Genomic DNA, 17,465 nt, shown 5'->3' with positions numbered 1-17,465 from the left:
AAAAGCCTGCCTGGCCACTAGGATTTGACTAACAATGTACAATTCTGGTTATTATAAATGAAGACAGTCACCTCACTCAAGGTGTACCTGGCTTCTGTCCACAGTTCTTTGCTTGTTTCCAACTGAGCAGCTCTCAACTCTTTTCTATTTCATTGCCTACACTTGGTGAAAAACATGTGTTTACGTGTATGACTATAGCCTAGTAGAGGATATTAGCAATAAAAAGACAATAATTAAAGGTAAAGAAAAGGAGACCCACAATATTAAAACAGAGATGAAACATGAAAAGGAAACTAGTTAGGCAGATTTCATAGCAAAACTGTGCCATGGGGTACAAAATGTAAGCGCCCATATCCTGGTAGTTAGAGGCAATGACATTTCATGTAATGAGTGATTCATTTGAGGGTTCTAAATTCTCTTGATCTTTGCTTCTGAAACTTGAGGTTTAAAACCCCAGTGCAGGTGGAAATCTATAAAGACTGCTGATTGCCATTTCTTAGAGCGTTTGGCAAAATAGGTTATTTTTAAAATTTAGCAAGATGGGCGGAGATTCTTTCTAAAACAAGTTGGAATGGTGACAGTCATCATTAACCTTTTCCTGGCTGCCGAAAGCTCTTTGGCAGTAAGGACCACCCACTCCGACTCCACTTCCCAGAAGTAAGACCAGGTGTAATTCTTACCCAGGACCGTGATGGTGGTGTAGCTTTCCTGTGGCGGGTCGGTGTAGAGCTGGCAGAAGTATCTCCCTTCATCAGAAATTGAGACGTTTGTCAACGACACTTTGAGTTCACTGCTAGAAAAATTCAGCAACTGAAACCTGCTGTCCTTCAAAGCTGTGAAACAAAACACAGTGTGAGTGGCTGTGAGAAAGATGGTGGATCGTCAATTTTCCTTAACTAGGTGAGGATGGCTAGAAAGGCAGAGAGTAGAAAAATAATGTAGTCTCCAGGATTTGTTTGGCACTATTTTTGGGCTTTTCTAATAACTGCATCTAGACAAATAGTACTATCCAAAGAAAACACATGCATAAAGATGGTACATGTACACACACACACACACAAATACACATGTGCACACTTCTTGGCACAATCCCAAGTGCTCTTATAGTTTTCAGTAATCATAAACTATTTAAGGTTTTCTAACAAATAGGAAAAATGAAATTGAAGGAAAGAACAAGTTATGAGTTCTCTGATGCTGGGTCCAGCCCCTCTTAACTCAACCCTTAATTAGGCACCAGAAGTTCAAGAACCAAGGCCCTATAGGACTCTCCTAAACCCAAAGAAAATAGCAGCTCCAGGTCTGAGGGCAGGGCTCAAGTGGTAAAGTGCTTGCTTAATGAGAACTGGGTCCTGAGTTACAATCCCAGGTATTGCTCTAGCCAAAATCAAACAAAAAATAGGTCCAAATTATGAAAGAGGGCTAAAAAATGCTAATGATTTTCAAACAATTTTTTAAAAAAAATCATTAAAAATGTGATAGTGCCATTTAACTGGGGACACATCCTACTTTATGTGGTACAGTTTGAGTTAGAACTGTCCATACAAATGGGCAAGGGCCCACAGAGACCTTCAGCTACTTCTGCAGTTTTCTAGCTATGCACAACTTCACAGAATGAAACTGATCAGACATCAAGCAGGAAACCAGAACAATAACTAAAAGCAAAATATGTAAGCTTCATGTTTGTTTCAAGTGCTCTCTTATAAAGTCCTTCCATGAAAACTGGCAAAGGCTAGTTTAGCTTATAATGACAGATGTTCAATTGGAGAATAAGACACTGGCTTTTCTCCTTTAATCCATCCGTATTCTCATAAATGTCCTTTAGATTTGCCAACTCTTTCCACAGGTTCTGAGTTACCTGCTATTTCTGGGGAGAAAAAGGAATAAGCAAAAAGAGACGCACTTGAGATTTACTTTGGCTAGGCACCGATCCTCTCAAATGACAATTTTTCCCCCAAAATTGATGCATGCTGTTGCCATGATGACCATGTGAACGTTTTGTTTTTTTTTGGTGGGTCATGGGGATTGAACTCTGGGCCTGGGCACTATCCCTGAGCTCCTCAGCTCAAGGCTACTGCCCTACCCCTGGAACTACAGCACCAGTTCCGGTTTTCTAGTGATTAATGGGAGATCAGAGTCTCAAGGTCTTTAGTGCCCAGGCTGGCTTTGAACCATGATCCTCAGATCTCAACCTCCTGAGTAGCTAGGATTACAGACATGAGCCACCGCGCCTGGCTCCATGTGAACATTTTTTGAATTTAGTTTCAATTACTGGCTTTTCTGGTATTACATTTGGACAGAGGGGCATATGGCTACCTCAACATATCCAAGACTATGGCAGAAGATTTGGTTTCGTCATTATAGGCATAAATTGCCTTTGAAACTCCAATCTTTAAACCGAACAGATTACCTTTCAGAATGCCGTAGTTTCCTTGCCTTACCTTATTTCAGTTGTTTGTGTCAGCTAAGTATTTGGGACTCAATTGCAATTCACCTTGAATTACTACAATCAATTCCGATTGTACACTAAGACTACTTTACTTTTTGAAGCGATCTTTCAAGGTTTCTATTAAGTAGAAAGATTATGATTGGCTGTCTCTTCTTCCCTCTATAGAATGGACTAAACTTTTAGCATCTCACATCAAATTAAAAAAAAAGGTGGCCATAGCAAGCTCTTTATCAGGACATCATGCACAGGTTTAAAAAAACAAAAAGTTGCCTCTGACAGGACAGGATGGAAACTTACGCCTGAAGTCCCTGAAGTAAATGGTCTGCCTATTGGGATTCAGTAGTTGAATCACAGAGTCGTCACTCTTATTGACTTGGCAGCTGATGGTTGCAACTTCTCCCTCGATCACTGTCACGTCTTTAGTAAACAAATTCTGTCCATCACCTTAAAAAAACACAGAGAGAAAAGGGTCAAACAAAATTACAGCCATATAAAATTTTATCAGCAGGACCAATTAAAGTGAAAATTAAGCTAAGGCAGATCTGTGGGTCAAACCCAAGTAAGTCTGAACTCATTTAAGTCTCTGAAGTTGTGACACAAGGTCTTAGGCTCCATCTAGCCTCTTACAACTGCTGAGTAGCATGTTGTGTATTTGGGGGGGGGGGACTACTGGCTTCTGGGAGGAGCTGGAACTTTTGGAATTGAAAATAAGTGAGTACATGCAATGGTAAACCATAGCTCAAGCTCCTGGAGTTGTTTCTGGGTTATATTAGACACTCCAGGAACACTCCACAGAAATGGATAGGAGGGATCCATAACAGCCTGCATCATTTAGTGGTTATGGCTCTTCTCAAGGAATACATTTCTTTAGTCATGATTCTAGGATCGCAATCAAATCCAAAGCAGGCATACACCTATTTTGGATTATACCTTTATGAGTCACCCAAAGCCTCAGGCAGTCCTGAACACATCTCCCCTGGCTTACTCCCCCTCCACCTGTTCAGAAAATCTCTTATAGAACATGTCAAAAGGCACAGCTTTCAGAGCCACCCATACAAGTCATACCCTCTGATATGTTGTAATTTTTTACTGCTAAGATGTGTGACACAGCCAGGGCACCTCAAAAATGTCCTAAATGATCCACAGAACACAGGAGGAGGAGAGTTCAACTAAGAAGCAAATGATGAAGCAACTGTCAAGTATTCAATTCTGCATATGGCTCAGCAGGGAATACAGAAGTTATCTGGGGCATCAAGATACCTAATCTCTCCTTACAGAACAAAACATGCAGTTCCAGGGGGTAGATGTGATGGCCAGTCAGGGAAAGGAGAGGACTGATTGCTTTTAACCATAGTGATCTCAGAATTTATAGTCTTTACAGTCTCTGCAACATGGAGGTAGTAACTCAGCTGAGTGCTGGTGGCTCATGCCTGTATTTCTAGCTACTCAGAAGGCTAAGATCTGAGGATCGTGGTTTGAAGCTCATTTGTGCAGAAAAGTTCATGAGACTTCTGGAAGTGAAGCTACGGTTCCACTGGCAAGAGCTGTAGCCTTGAACAGAAAAAGCTAAGCTAAGCCAAGCCAAGGGGAAAAAAAAAGCTATCTCTTAGAATGCTCAGCTTCTCATAAAATGAAATAAATAGTAGTTGCTGCTGTCATTGTCATCATCGTCATCATCATCCTTGTCAACATCATTTTTTCTCTTGAATCCAAACAGTCACTAGATTATTGTGTGGAAGAGTGTACATTCATGGTTCCTGCTCCCAAAGAGCAAGTATGTAGCCAGAATGTAGAAACTCAGGGTGATAGTCATGACTTAAAAATGTCACATGAAGAAACAAAGGTCAAAGATGAATCCTAATCATCTAAAAAAATGAGAGTACAAAGACCACACAGAGACGCAATTGCGATAAATGGAAGACTTTCACCTGCTATCATGTTTTCGACACAGTAGGAAAGTATGAAGAGGGGTGTCAAACATGGTTTGAAGCCAAATCTACCTAGAAATAGACCAGCCTGTGGCAGAGGATTAGCAGAGAGGAAACTAGAAGGGTAAGAGGAAAAATATTATTGGAGTCACAGATAAACAAAAAATTCTTGGTGCTTGTGGAACAAACCAAGATGAAACTTGACCTTGAGCTCTGTGATCTAAGGAATTAACCCTGGTGTAAGGAAAGCCCAGGGGGCTTGCAGCAAGATGGAGATTTCCCTGGCTTGATCAGACAGCAGAAGCTTAATGGGCTGAGAAGTGTAACAGAAAAACAACAAATAGAAAAGTGATCACACAAAAAAGGGAGGGGGGTTGTTCAGGTTCTTCCTTTAGTGGATTACAGTGAGAAACACAGAATTTGGAACCCAGCTGGAGAGGCAGTTTACTCCCCAGATTTTAGAAAAGAATAATAAGATGAGAATTCATGCCAGTCAAGTGAACTTGGTAACAATGGACTTACTGGCTCTGGCATAAGTCTTTATAGAAAAAGGGTACCACCTTCCATTCTCAGGGTAACCCAATTTAGTAAGAACATTCAGGAAAAATTAAAAGTGCAGAAATTGACTGTGTGATTGCTGTAAGTGTTGGGACTTGCCTTCAGGAGACTACAGTACCAAAGAGGAGCTTACTGGGTTAAGGAAAGAATTTGTCCCACCTGAACAAAGTGTATCAGCACAGAAATAAGAGTCTTCAATTTACAAAAGGTACCTGTGGCATAGGCTTCCTGGCCTCAAGTATTAATGCTTATAACATAAAACAAGGTCTCACAGATGCAAACTGCTATCTTCAAGCTCTTGGGACTTAAAAGCTCCCTGCAATTCAATTTATACTCTAATAGAATAGTTCCTGTGGAAATAACTGCAGACTTTAATTTTAGCACCTCATTTGAAATCCTAAGGCTAATATATTCAGAGAGGACCATACTACATTCCTATTAAAGCTATAAAACATTTACATAGAGGATGGAGACAGGGAGGAGCTGACTATAATTTTGCATTTTAAGCAATGAAGGTAATAAAAGAATCAAGGGGTTTGTTTTTTCTTTGATTTCTATTTAAAGTCAAGTCTACATTTCTAGTTATCTGTTATAATTAAGTACAAAAAGACAAGAATTTGCCATTACTGAGCAAATCACTCAGTTAAACTTTTACCACCGACCACATTTTTTCCTTTGCTGTGCTCCACAAAGTCACGGTGGAAACAATGCTATATTATTTTTGAAGGCCAATCTAAAATGCAGTGTTTCAGGAAATGCCAGTTCCCAGCTGTGGCATCATGGCTAAAATACCAACCCTACAAACTTCTAAGTGAGAATGAAAATACTTTTGCTGAAAGATATCAAAGTACTTTGGCTGACGGTGGTGGCCCAAGGATGTCATTCTGTAAAAATCATCAATAAATGATATGGGTCAGTTGGATGGCAGTTATGTTACACACAGCTCCACACGGTGAGGTGCCATGAGATGGCTGCGATGGGATAATAATGACCTATTTATTTGAGGCAAAAGAAGTGAATGACAGTGATGAAAATATGGTATGTATGCCAGTACTCCTAACTGCCTGAAGCCTTTATGTAAAAATAATTTCTTCTCACATCCTCATATATTTCTTCCAAACAGAAGGGTGCACTGAGACTTGATAAATTTCCACCTTGAAGTAGCTATCACGACAATTAGGTCCTTTAAAAACACAGTTTGATGTGTAGCAGGATAGAAATAGGCAACTTCGGTGTGTGTATGTTTTTTTAAAGAATCCATTTTGAAAACCTTTCTGATTTTCTAAGACTCAATTAAGCAGATGTACTCTCAAGGCAGAAATAGCATATTCCAGGCCAAAAAAAAAAAGATTCAAACAGGAACAATACACTATAGCCATTACATAGGCTGTTCTGAGCAAGGTGATTTATTTTAAGGGTGGAACATGTCATCTGGCATGTATAGACATTTTTTTTGCCTGCTAATTGGTATATATTGGTGAGACTTAGGGGACATAATAAACTGGACTTTAATTTGTTCCGGCAGCTGTTATGTATAGGGAGTATATTCCTTGTAACTTGCTAATTTCCCCACAGTTTCTAAAACTAAAGCTCTGACATTGGAGAGCAAGTTTCCTAGGTTAAGCTAGAAGTTCCTAGCACATTCATTACAATGATCACAAGAACAGTAAGTTTTATTTTGATGCCTAGCACTGAAAAAGCCAAGTTGGTAAAGGTTGTAGTGAGGCTGGAAGGATAACTAGCAAGTAAATTCCTTGTTAATTAACCTTCAATTTCCATAGCTCATGAATTCTTTCTTAAAAAAATCTCATTTTGTGATAAATTCCATTTGGATGGCTTTGTATGAAGTGAATGATCGTCTATGGTGTCTATTAAGTCATCATTATGCCCTTCTACAGGAGCCGGGGATAAGGCAACTCTTAAAGCATGAACTGGAAATTTTCATTCTCTTCCCCAGGGCAGAGAACAAACATGCAATTCTGAGTACTGCATTGGTGTTTTCTATACTTTCCCTTTCAAACGCCTGGAGTTTTCAATATCCCCACTGTAAAGATTAAAAATGTAAGACTTAGATTTATGTAAGCTGGCTCATGCAATTCAGCTAAGTGGCTGAGCTGGTGTTTGAACCTAGTTCTGTCAACCTCTCCTGCCCATACAGCTTGTACTTTTTCCCAGCCAGCACCAGGATTGGTTGCCAAGGTTCTATTGGCTCTGCCTTGGAAAATTTACTTGGTTTTTAAAGAGGGTTATTTCCCTATGAGCAACTACTGATTTTTTTTTTTATTTCCGTAATGTATCCAGAACACAATTACACACTTCAAGACGAGAAAGAGACTGTCCTGAATGTAAAACACCTTGTTTACTACTGCCTCCTCTTTTCAGTGTTCAGCACACTCTGCCCCCAGAGAAAGTCTTTATTACCAGTGCATGGCGGGCACTTGCCAGCAAAGAGAGCTCTTGCCCCCGCTGCCTGGTTGTTAATAAATAAAGCACTTCATTTATACCAGGGGAGTCTCTCCAGTCAAGTCCATAATAAAAGGGCAAGTCATAGTTAAGACTGAATTCAGTCTATGCTATGGCAACTATGTAAACTCTTACTGACACCAGCAGCACCCGTGACACCGAACTGGGAAGACAGTTTGCCCACAGAATGAGCAAATAAAGTCCCGACCTGCTTCTTCAACAGCAAAATAATTATCAAGGAGAGTCCTCCAACTGTGGGGGTGGGGAGAATCCAAACACTTAATTGGCACAGTCACTGTCTAAACAAGAAGGACTCCAACCCAAAAGACAGATGGGTAAAAGATGAAAAGCATCCTGCTGATGACCAATGGGACCTCTCCATTTGTGAAATTTTACACCAATGAAAGTGTTCATGTGGTACCTAGGGTTAAAGTTTATAAGGAAGTAAAGTGCCTACCCCTTATTTCCCACTGGTATTATGGACTCTTTTGGCTTGTAGCTCATACTCCTGTTGGTTTTATAATTCTTCCCATAAGGTGCTCAACTTAGAAGGCCATTTTCCAAGTAAAACCATCACTATCATTTCTGTTAACCTTTCTGTGAGTCAGCTAGTATAGAGCTGAGATTGCTCCAGAGAAATGAACTGAAAATTAAAACTCTGTTGAAACTCAGAGGGGAAAAAAGCTTCTAAATACACAGGTTCTCAAGTCAACGTAAACACAGTGTGCACTACAAATCACTAACAAAGTCATTAAGATTTAATTTCTATCTAAGCAATTATTGCCAACATATTTTTGATATTTCCTTTGAAAGGCTCAATCCTATCTTTCAATTCATTAAAGTGTTCCCTGCATTTACAGAGTTTTATATCAAATCAGAAACCTATTTGAATTAATAAGAATTACAGTAAAAGTAATTTGAAAATAAACGATTTGGAGTTCAAGCCACGAAAGCTTTTGATGAAAGAATTCAGTCCTGTTTAAATATTACAGAAACATTTTTAGTCAGCCAGTGTACTGATGAGAGACAGCGAGTACCAGTATCCAGAAAAGTGGGGGTCCATCAATAGTGAATGAAGGCAGAAGGTGAGACCCTTTCAACACAAATATAATTCTTTATTTCTAAGACAGGCCTACTAGTTCAACCTTCATGAATACTTGAATATTTATTTAAAATCAAAAGCAATCAATCTGCCTGTTGTTTACAAAGCTTCTGTTAACCTTTGTTGCCCTCATCTATGTTTTTCTGTCTTAAACAGTAAAATCAAAATGTTGATTGTTTGCGTCCAGGACTATCTCCTTACAATGGTCAAAACAATCTGAACCACACAGATCATAAACATGAAGATAAAATGAGCTAAACCAAACCTAAGTAACTGGGTGGACAAGAACATATGATTATTATGATTTTATTGACCCAAATTGTATCACCTTCATCATCATCATCATCATCATCATCATCATCATCATCATCATCATCATCATTATTCCATTTGGAAGCAAAGATCCAAAGAAGTGAAAAATAACCTAGAATGGATTCTTTTTATTGTAAAGAGTAATTCAGGTAAGACAGCCAGGCCCTGGAAGGAGAAATACCTAAAATTATCTGGCAAATGGGAAACTGAACCAAGAGTGCAGAATAGATCTCTTAAGTCATCAAGGTATTTCTATTCATGGCTATTTCTAAATAACACGTATTGATCTGTTTCAAATTACAACAGTGATATACATTCAAGGTTTTTTTTTTTTTTTTTTTTTTTGGTGGTGGTTGTTTTGAAAGCTGTTCTAATTAACATTTAAAACACTATCCCATGGCATGAAGACAGTCAAATTTCCTAGCAATGTCCTGGAATACAATAACTATTGCAATCCAAGCTTAGAGAAAGAAAAAAATATTTAATTTAATTTAATATCCTTTTATAATCAGTAAAAGGTAAGGTAAACCTTGAACAGCAAGTTAAGGAGTAATCTGCCTCAGTGCTGGTTTTTCTTCAATTAAAATTGTTGATTTCCCCTGAATACAAAACAAAAAATATCATCTGACACATTAAGCTGGTCATGAATATTCTGTATACACATTCTTGTTTAGTTGACTAATGGCAAATTAACGTTCTCTATTTTAGCTTAAACACACAGTATAGGTATGTTTGATTAGCATTGAATCTCAAAAGCTGATTGCTACGCATGCTTTGATTATATAATTACATAATAGAGTATAATGGCTCCTTTGGAGTCATTATGATCTATATGGCAAATATGTTTCAGTTTTGCTATAGTTTAAATACACGTTAAGATGACAGCTCATAACAAGGCTCCACTTTTAAGTCTTATCAGCAAAATGGGCATTTTCCCATTCATGCTAATATCTCCTTGACACCAATTAAGGCCTATTGTGTCAAGTCACATATACTTTTGAGAGAGTCCCTTTGTTTTCTTGGCATTCAAAAAAGGACATTAATTTTAAAAAAGCTGTATTAAGCAAAAGGCCCAGTATTTTTTTTTTAAAGAAAGAATAAAAGCTGAGATTTCATCCTTTATCTATCCCTTGAAAGGTCTGCAGGGAATCACATCTAATTCATTAATCACTGTTCAGGCAGCCACAAGGGGGTTAAAGATGGAATTTCACCTTTAACTCCAAAATGCGCATGAAGGAAGCATAGCCGAGAATACTGATATGTGAGGTGGTGGCAGACCACAATACATTCATCCCAGGGTCTAACTGAGCATCAACCACACCAAGTGACACAAAAGGCCCAGTCCTCAAATCCACATTTCTTCCAGTAGCTAGACCTTACATTTTGAAGTTTCTTGAGGGAGAAACAGCTATGAAATAGCACAGCAAGACTTCTCCTTCATAGACCTTAAATTGGGTTTTTGATAGATGTAAGGCCGACAAATCTTCCATGGTGAATAGATTCTTGATAATTCCACCCTGACCTTATGAACTGGAAAGTAGTCTGGGTTTAAAATAGGGAGAAAGTTATTGTAAGGAATTATGTAAAGTTTTTCTTGTTCCCTATGAAATTCTTTCATCTCAACTGCAAGAAAAGTTATTTTTGCTTTTCTCACCCAAGAGAAGAATCCCTTAGACCATGTCAAACCAAAGGTGACTCTGGCACCATAACTATAAAGACAAATAAGCAGCCAGCTATTTTTATATTGTGGCTATTGGCTTTTAGCATTAAAGCTGAAAAACTGAGGTTCAAGCACAGTCCAACCTGTATTTACATATAGGATACATTGATTGGGTATATGAAAAGCCTTTCTAAGGAAGCCTGAGACAAAAGGAAGTAGTTACAGCATATGAAATTGGGATTTCAATTTCAACCATCACATTAACTGCCTTTCCCTCTGAAAGACTCTTAAGCTCAGTAAGACTTTTTAATCAGGTCCTGCACCACTAAAAGGGCCAAGTAATTATGAGGCTTAACATCTGAATTGCCCAATCCCATAAAAGAGGAGTAATCCTCCCTATATAAAGTTTATGTGGAGTGAGGCCCACCCACTAAACCTCAACATTTGAATTAGCTTTACCATTGAAATTTACTTATCAAAGAAGCTAAGAGTTAATGGAGAAACAGGAATACAAAGATAAACCGTAAAAGATAATAGCGACCACTGAATCTTTAACACTCTTCACAATGAGAGATGAAAACTCCAGATTTTTTCCCCTCTTTTTTCACTCCCTTTCATGGCTAAATTGGTTGCATGGTCTTTTTGTTCAACAAGATAGTGTTATATACTTATTTAGAGAATATCACCTAACCCTGAAGGAAAACAAGCTTTATGACAATTAAAAGGGGAAAAGAAAACCAAAACAAAACCACATAGAGGCCTCAAAGTAGAAAAAGCATAATTTGCTTATGAGATGGCATTGAAATCACCTTGTGGGGAGTCATCTTAAAACTGCCAAATCCTCTTAGATGCTGTTGGGAAAAAGGAGACTCTTAAAAATATTAATTAAAAAATAACCAGTCATCTAACTTGGACTTTAGAGAAGAGCAATTTGAAGACAGACTTCTTATAAAACTAATTGTGTTGGCAAAGCAACTGGGTTTCCCCCGCCCCCTCAATGGATTCGATTCTGTGATGCTTGTTTGTGGCAAAAGAAGAATAAAATATTTTAGGCTGAGCTGCTTCAGTTCCATTCAAAGCTAGGTGTTATTACAGCATTTCAAACTACATTAAATTTCCTTTGAGAAAAAATGGAGTTGCAAGAAAATGGCTGTCAATTGCATCAACCACACTTGCTAATGAACTGATAATATGCCATTACAGTCAGTGGGACATATTCAGTGGCTGCATTGCAGACTGAAAGTTGGTTGTACAAGATCCTTCAGTCCAGAAGCCTGGATAATGGGGAGAGTGGAGAGTAAAACCACATTCTACAAAGGATGACTTATAGAGATAACAGCTGATGGCTGAAGAAGTATAAACTCCCCCAAACATTGTTAAAGTCTGTGATGATGGGAACCAACTGATTGTTTTAATCCATATACCAGAACTATCTACATCTCCACGACCACATTTTCTTCACAATGAAATCATATAGCCAAAGCTCAAAATCCATATTTAAATGTTTGAAACTCACACATAAAGGCAAAGATAAAAGAAGAAATTGCGTTCCTATAAAGACTTAAGGGGCCTTGGACTTCCCTTTTATCCCAGAAGGGAATTTAGGGACTAAACTACTGAATATGTAGACTGCAACAGCCTCTGTGCTGAAGTCTCACTCTGTAACAAAACATGTTTCTTTTCCTTCACCAAATAAAAAGATTGATTTCAAAGCCAGTGATAGCTAACCAGGCTTAAGTGATGGTTCCCCATTCTCCTAGGTTGTGTGCCACCAAAAGCATGCACTGTTTGTAACGTTTGACCTCACTAGTTTTTCTTCAATTCTTTATATTGAATTTCCCTAGAATGCCAACTGAGATAGCATGCATATTGCCCTCTTCCCCCCTTTTTAATATCATCCATTTAAATATTTTTTCCATATGTACCATGATTAAACTTGGGGTTTTCAACTCACCAAAAAGGAAGGAGAACAGTTAAAATCATCTGTATATAAACTATAACTCATATTTTTAAAGTGTTTGTTACGAACAACATACTACCTTAACTTTTTTTTCACACCATCTCATTTAGATCTCCCACTACATGTACCATTGTTAGATTATCATCCCCATCAACAAGGAAACTAAGACTTGGATACATTAAATAAATGGTAGGACCCACCAGTTGAATCTAGGTCTGGTTGACTCTAGTGTTATTAACAATTATACTATATTATTAAGGTACCTGAAAAAATGTTAAGCTTTATGATGCTAAATGAACAAAAGAAAATGAATGGAAGAACCTGCAGCATCTCATTTATGACTCAGGAATAAAGTCAAAGTAACACTCTCAGCACAGAAGGGAACTGAAGGCCAAATAGCACATCCATTAACCATCAGCATGTTCCAATATGCAGCATAGATAAAATTAGCTCTATAACCAAAGTCTAAATCTATGTTTTTTTTAGTATTTAGAGAGGAAATGTCCGTTCAGTAGAATGATTCAGACTCGAAAGGCAGCTCAATACCCAACTTTAGGCATTTACAGTACCTGTTTCAAGGGTATTCATTAGTACTGACAGTCTATGTGACTGAAATTTGGCTGTAATAGCAGTCTCTCTGTTCATCTCTTTGTTCATTTTTCCTGCCAAGAAGAGTCATTGAAAACCTTCCAAATTTAAAGCTTAGAGCCGACAGGACAAGCAAGTAAGGATATCAGTTGGAACACATCAGATATGGACCCAGAGTGAATGTTAGCATCCACTGACACGACAAGAGAAACTGAAAATAGGGAAACGGGAGGAGATAGATGTTTCATATTCTTATTCTAGAGAGTATACTGAGTGTGCATAATGTGGCTTGTTCGAGAAACAGCTGTAAATCCATGATAATCATCATGTTGAATAATGACACAACATTCAACTTCTATCTCCTATCAGGAAGCCAAGTAGCTTTGGACTATTATATGAAACAACAATTTCTTAGCTATAAAATTGGGTTCTGTGAATAAGGTCCTTCTTGGTGAGTTATTCACTGTATCGTCGGTCCATCATAAAGGGAGTGATGTTTTATTTTTAACCTTTGAGCTTTTAAGTTGCTGGTCCCAGCTAAGTCTGGGAGGAAACAAGCAAGTGTTAGCCATAAGTGTTGGCACTGTTACGGCAGAGTTTGATGAAGGGATTGCACAAAGGGAGAAGTCAGTGGCTCAGCGAGATTCTAGATTCTACTCTCATGCAAAGTGTGTGTCAGTCAGATCTGCACAGTAGTGACCTAAATTGGTGCCATTATACAAATAACTTGATTAGTATCATCCAAGTGTGGGCTGCTGATTAATCATCATTAAAATTAGAGACATGTGATAAGGACATTACTCACGCGTTGTTTTTCACTAGTATGGGGGCCGTAAAGGTGAAATGTGGAGCACCATTAGCTTTGGGGAACAGGAAGTTTTGCTGCAGTTTTAAGCTTCTCAGACTGGTTACCACATTGTAAAATGGGTAGATGGTAGCTGTCCTATAGGTTATTAGGAGTCTCGTGGGTGGGGGGAGGGAGAAACAAATAGGACAATATTTAAGTTCTAAAAACGTTAGCTAAAGGATCCTACTCTCCAGTTTCTTCATGGTCATCATCACCATTTATGTGGCCTCTGCCTACTTTACAAGGACCTTCTTCTTTTCAAATATCAAATATGACAGAGGAGCAGACATTTCGAAGTGGTCTTGATGTTTTGGGTTTCTCTCTTTCTATACAAGTCCATGGTTAGGTCAGAGAGCAATCTAGGCGACCACAGGAGGGTAACTAGAGTTAGGCTGGTGATGGGATGTATCCTCTTCCTTGAAAAACCTCAACAATCATCGTGTCAGATGCCAAGCATCCTTAGGGGCATCCAAACAAGTCAGCTTTCCTTATAATTGAATCTGCAGACTCTCAATGCCACAATGGAAACTAAAAGAAATGAAATCAAAATTGTGCAAGGCTGGCTAACTTCCACACTGTGTCCTATTCTTCAATACAGAAGGACTGCATGAGCTACTGAAATACATACTAATATTTGGCTCCTTTGCTTGTGTATGTCTTCTGCTCCCCCCTCTACTGCTGGCTGTCACTCCTCAAAGATAATTCTTTATTTTATTACTATGTGCAAGAGCTTTGAGAAAGCCACTGGGTGCTGAGACCTCTCCTGCTTAATAATGAGTTTTGGGGTGCGCCTAGGATGTTTGAGGTCTCTAGGAAGCTAACCTTTACTACGTGCTGTGCCCCTGTGGCAGGAGGGGATGTAATTTCCCCCCCTTCATTCAACACGGGAAGAAAGAAAAGTGCACAGAAGAAATTTTAATAATAATATCTGATTTAGTTTGACAATTACACTCTGACACTAATAGATAGTCTTAAGTAAAAATATACCCTGGAATGTAGGAAGCAAATCAATACGTAATTGGTGACTGACAGTAGTTTGATATTGACAGTCATTTCTTATTTTATTACTTGATCAAACCTAGCTATTACTAATCTATTTATAAAAGAAGAGAAAGTGACCATGAAAGAGATCCCCACTGGCTTGAAGGTAGAGCTCAAAGCCACTAGCTTTCTCCACCAATCTTTGATAACTCCCTGGGTTTCCTGACTTCTGACGGCACAGCAAAGTGTATGCATCTCTGTGTCAATCCTGATCATAGTGACTGCACTGTAATCACGTGTCTAGGGGACCATTTCCTTCATTTGCTTTTGATCTGGGCTGGTTATATACACTCTCTAAACCTTGGGTTTTTTGAAAGTAAAATGGGTATAAACACTTTACTTGCTAGAGTTGTTCTCTTTGGCGCTTTGAGCTAAATCTATATATTTATATAGCAGGAGGCTTAACATGAGTTGTGTGTTCCTCCCCCCACCAAATTACTTAATATTATCTCAATTATTTTTAGTTCTTATTTTATTCCTTTGTGTGTATCTCCAAATAACAATTTAATTTTTTAATCCTATTATTTAAACTATTTTTAGCCATAGCTTATTCTTCTTCATGTCCCCAAAGCATTTGGGTCGTTTGGTATATCAAATGTTCACTAAATGTAACAAAATTAAATGAAAGGCTGCTTTAGGGCCTTCTAGAGTCCTAGACACTCACATTTTGTCTTTAGAGAAACCTCAAATATCAAAACATATTATGATGTACCCATGTACCACTTCAAACAAATTTCAGACAGAAGTATTCATAAATTGGCTTGTGAAATGATTTCCAATTGCATATTTTATTCTGCAGCTGATAATTTTCTTTTCTGCGTCTCCAAGGTTTTTCATGAGGGTCTTAGAAAAAAATAATCAAATCCAAAACCAGTAGGCCCTATTTTTGTGCCTACAGTAGTACTTCAAGAAGTTCCTAATACTGTAAGGGAGACCACGCGCGCGCGCGCACACACACACACACACACACACGGTAGTACAACATGACAATATCTGAAAGTCACAGGTTATTAATGTGCTCTTCCTGCAGGGATAGGCTAAGGAGAGGGAAAGAAAGGAGCCTATGAAAGGACCAGGGCATGGTTTAGGTCAATGTGCAGCAAAGAGTGTGCCTGCAAGAGGGACAGAGACTGAAGGACATTGCATTCCTGGCTTAGGGAATTTACACTTTATCTTGTAATTAATAGGGAGCCTTAAGTGATTGTAATCCTGGAAGTGATATAATCACAGTGGTATTTTGAAAGATATGGTCTGTGTGGAGAGGAAGTGGGGGGCTGGAGTCAGGAAGATCAGTTAAGAGACTTCAGCCTAAGTAGAGTAGTACTCAGGAGCTGATAAGAGCCAGGTGCAGGAACAGGGGGGGAGCAGATGCAAGCCTAAGGAAAAGAGTGAGGGGGAGTTAAGAGTACTTGGAGGCAAGGCGCGTGGGCTTTGATGCCAGTCATTTATCAACTCAGTAAAAGGGGAGCTCAGTGTTCCTTAGTCATCTCTACTCCACTGCTGTCCTTGTTTAGTGGCCTTCTGAGGAGGGGCCAACAAAGAGGAAACGAAGCGGGAGAGTGAAGGATGTGCACACTCCCTCCACTTCAACTGCTTGCTCCCCCACGGGAGGTGGGGCTATTTGTAGTTTTATTTTTTTAGTAGTACTCACTTGTACCACCATTAGGAATTGTGGTTTTCCTCCTAGTCCCATCCTGTTTTTGACCAACAGTTTTGACCATCTTTGGGAAATTGTTAAAATGAAGAATCTCAAGCTCACAAGAGATCTACAAAGTCAGAATCTGCATTGTAACAGGAGACTCAGATACCTCATAAACATTCCAGTTTGATGGGCCTTGGCTTAGACTCCATTGGCTCTCATCTCTTCTCTATATAGAGGCATTACGATAATAAGCATGAAACAAATGACTTTACCAGGCACACCTTACAAAGAGGAGATGACTGTGTCACAGAAAATAAGGGAAATGTTAGGAAGCCATGGGAGATATAGATCATCTTCACCAAGTAAAATCATTCCCATGAAGAAATATGCTTACAAATCCAAGTCTACATGAAGATAAGTTGGTGTGCACCATTATAAAGTAAATGGGTTCTTCCTCTAGAAACAACTGTTGGCATAGAATAGCCATTGTCCAAACAAAAACTCTCCCCAGGTAGCTCGCTGTCTATGACCAAAGCAAATAGACTGTTCTGCATTTAGCTGCAAAACCAACCACTTCTAGCCACTGCTGTCATACTTAGTGAGGTCTGTCAGGTCAAACTGTAGTACTGTAGTTAAATTTTTGCTTATTTGGTTTTACCTTAATGTTTTGTGTTTGTGAGCATTATGCCAGCAAAGGCAGAAACGATATACCGAGAAATAAAGTAAGCGGTCCAAAATGAAAACTGCAAGGAGGCTGCCAAGGTTTGTAAGCAAAAGGGATAAAATTCAACTGTATGATTTGGAGGGAGGGGAAAAATAATAAAAGTTATCTGATCTATTCCAGTAGGCCTTTCCCTTTTGACTGGTAGATGAAATGGGCTGCAAAACAGAAGTTTAAGACAGAAATAATTATCTTTA

The 17,465-nt window shown here is 38.7% G+C and overlaps 1 protein-coding gene across 7 annotated transcripts in view; it reads right to left on the bottom strand.

Moving 5' to 3' along the window:
- Positions 1-17,465, bottom strand: part of Cadm1 (cell adhesion molecule 1) — a 310,888-nt gene that overhangs the window by 62,022 nt on the left and 231,401 nt on the right. For all 7 annotated transcript variants that reach the window (XM_090319468.1, XM_090319469.1, XM_090319470.1 and 4 more), the window contains exons 2-3: positions 2,744-2,890; positions 681-833 (exon numbers count right to left, since the gene is read on the bottom strand). In XM_090319468.1, the coding sequence (XP_090175594.1) occupies positions 681-833; positions 2,744-2,890 (300 nt within the window). The remainder of the gene's footprint in view (positions 1-680; positions 834-2,743; positions 2,891-17,465) is intronic.

This window comes from Megascapheus bottae, chromosome 27 (genome assembly GCF_031878675.1).
Source record: "Megascapheus bottae isolate mThoBot1 chromosome 27, mThoBot2.hap1, whole genome shotgun sequence".
Taxonomy (NCBI): Eukaryota; Metazoa; Chordata; class Mammalia; order Rodentia; family Geomyidae; genus Megascapheus; species Megascapheus bottae.
Note: the sequence above shows the minus strand (reverse complement) of the source record. Positions and strands in the feature narration are given on the sequence as shown.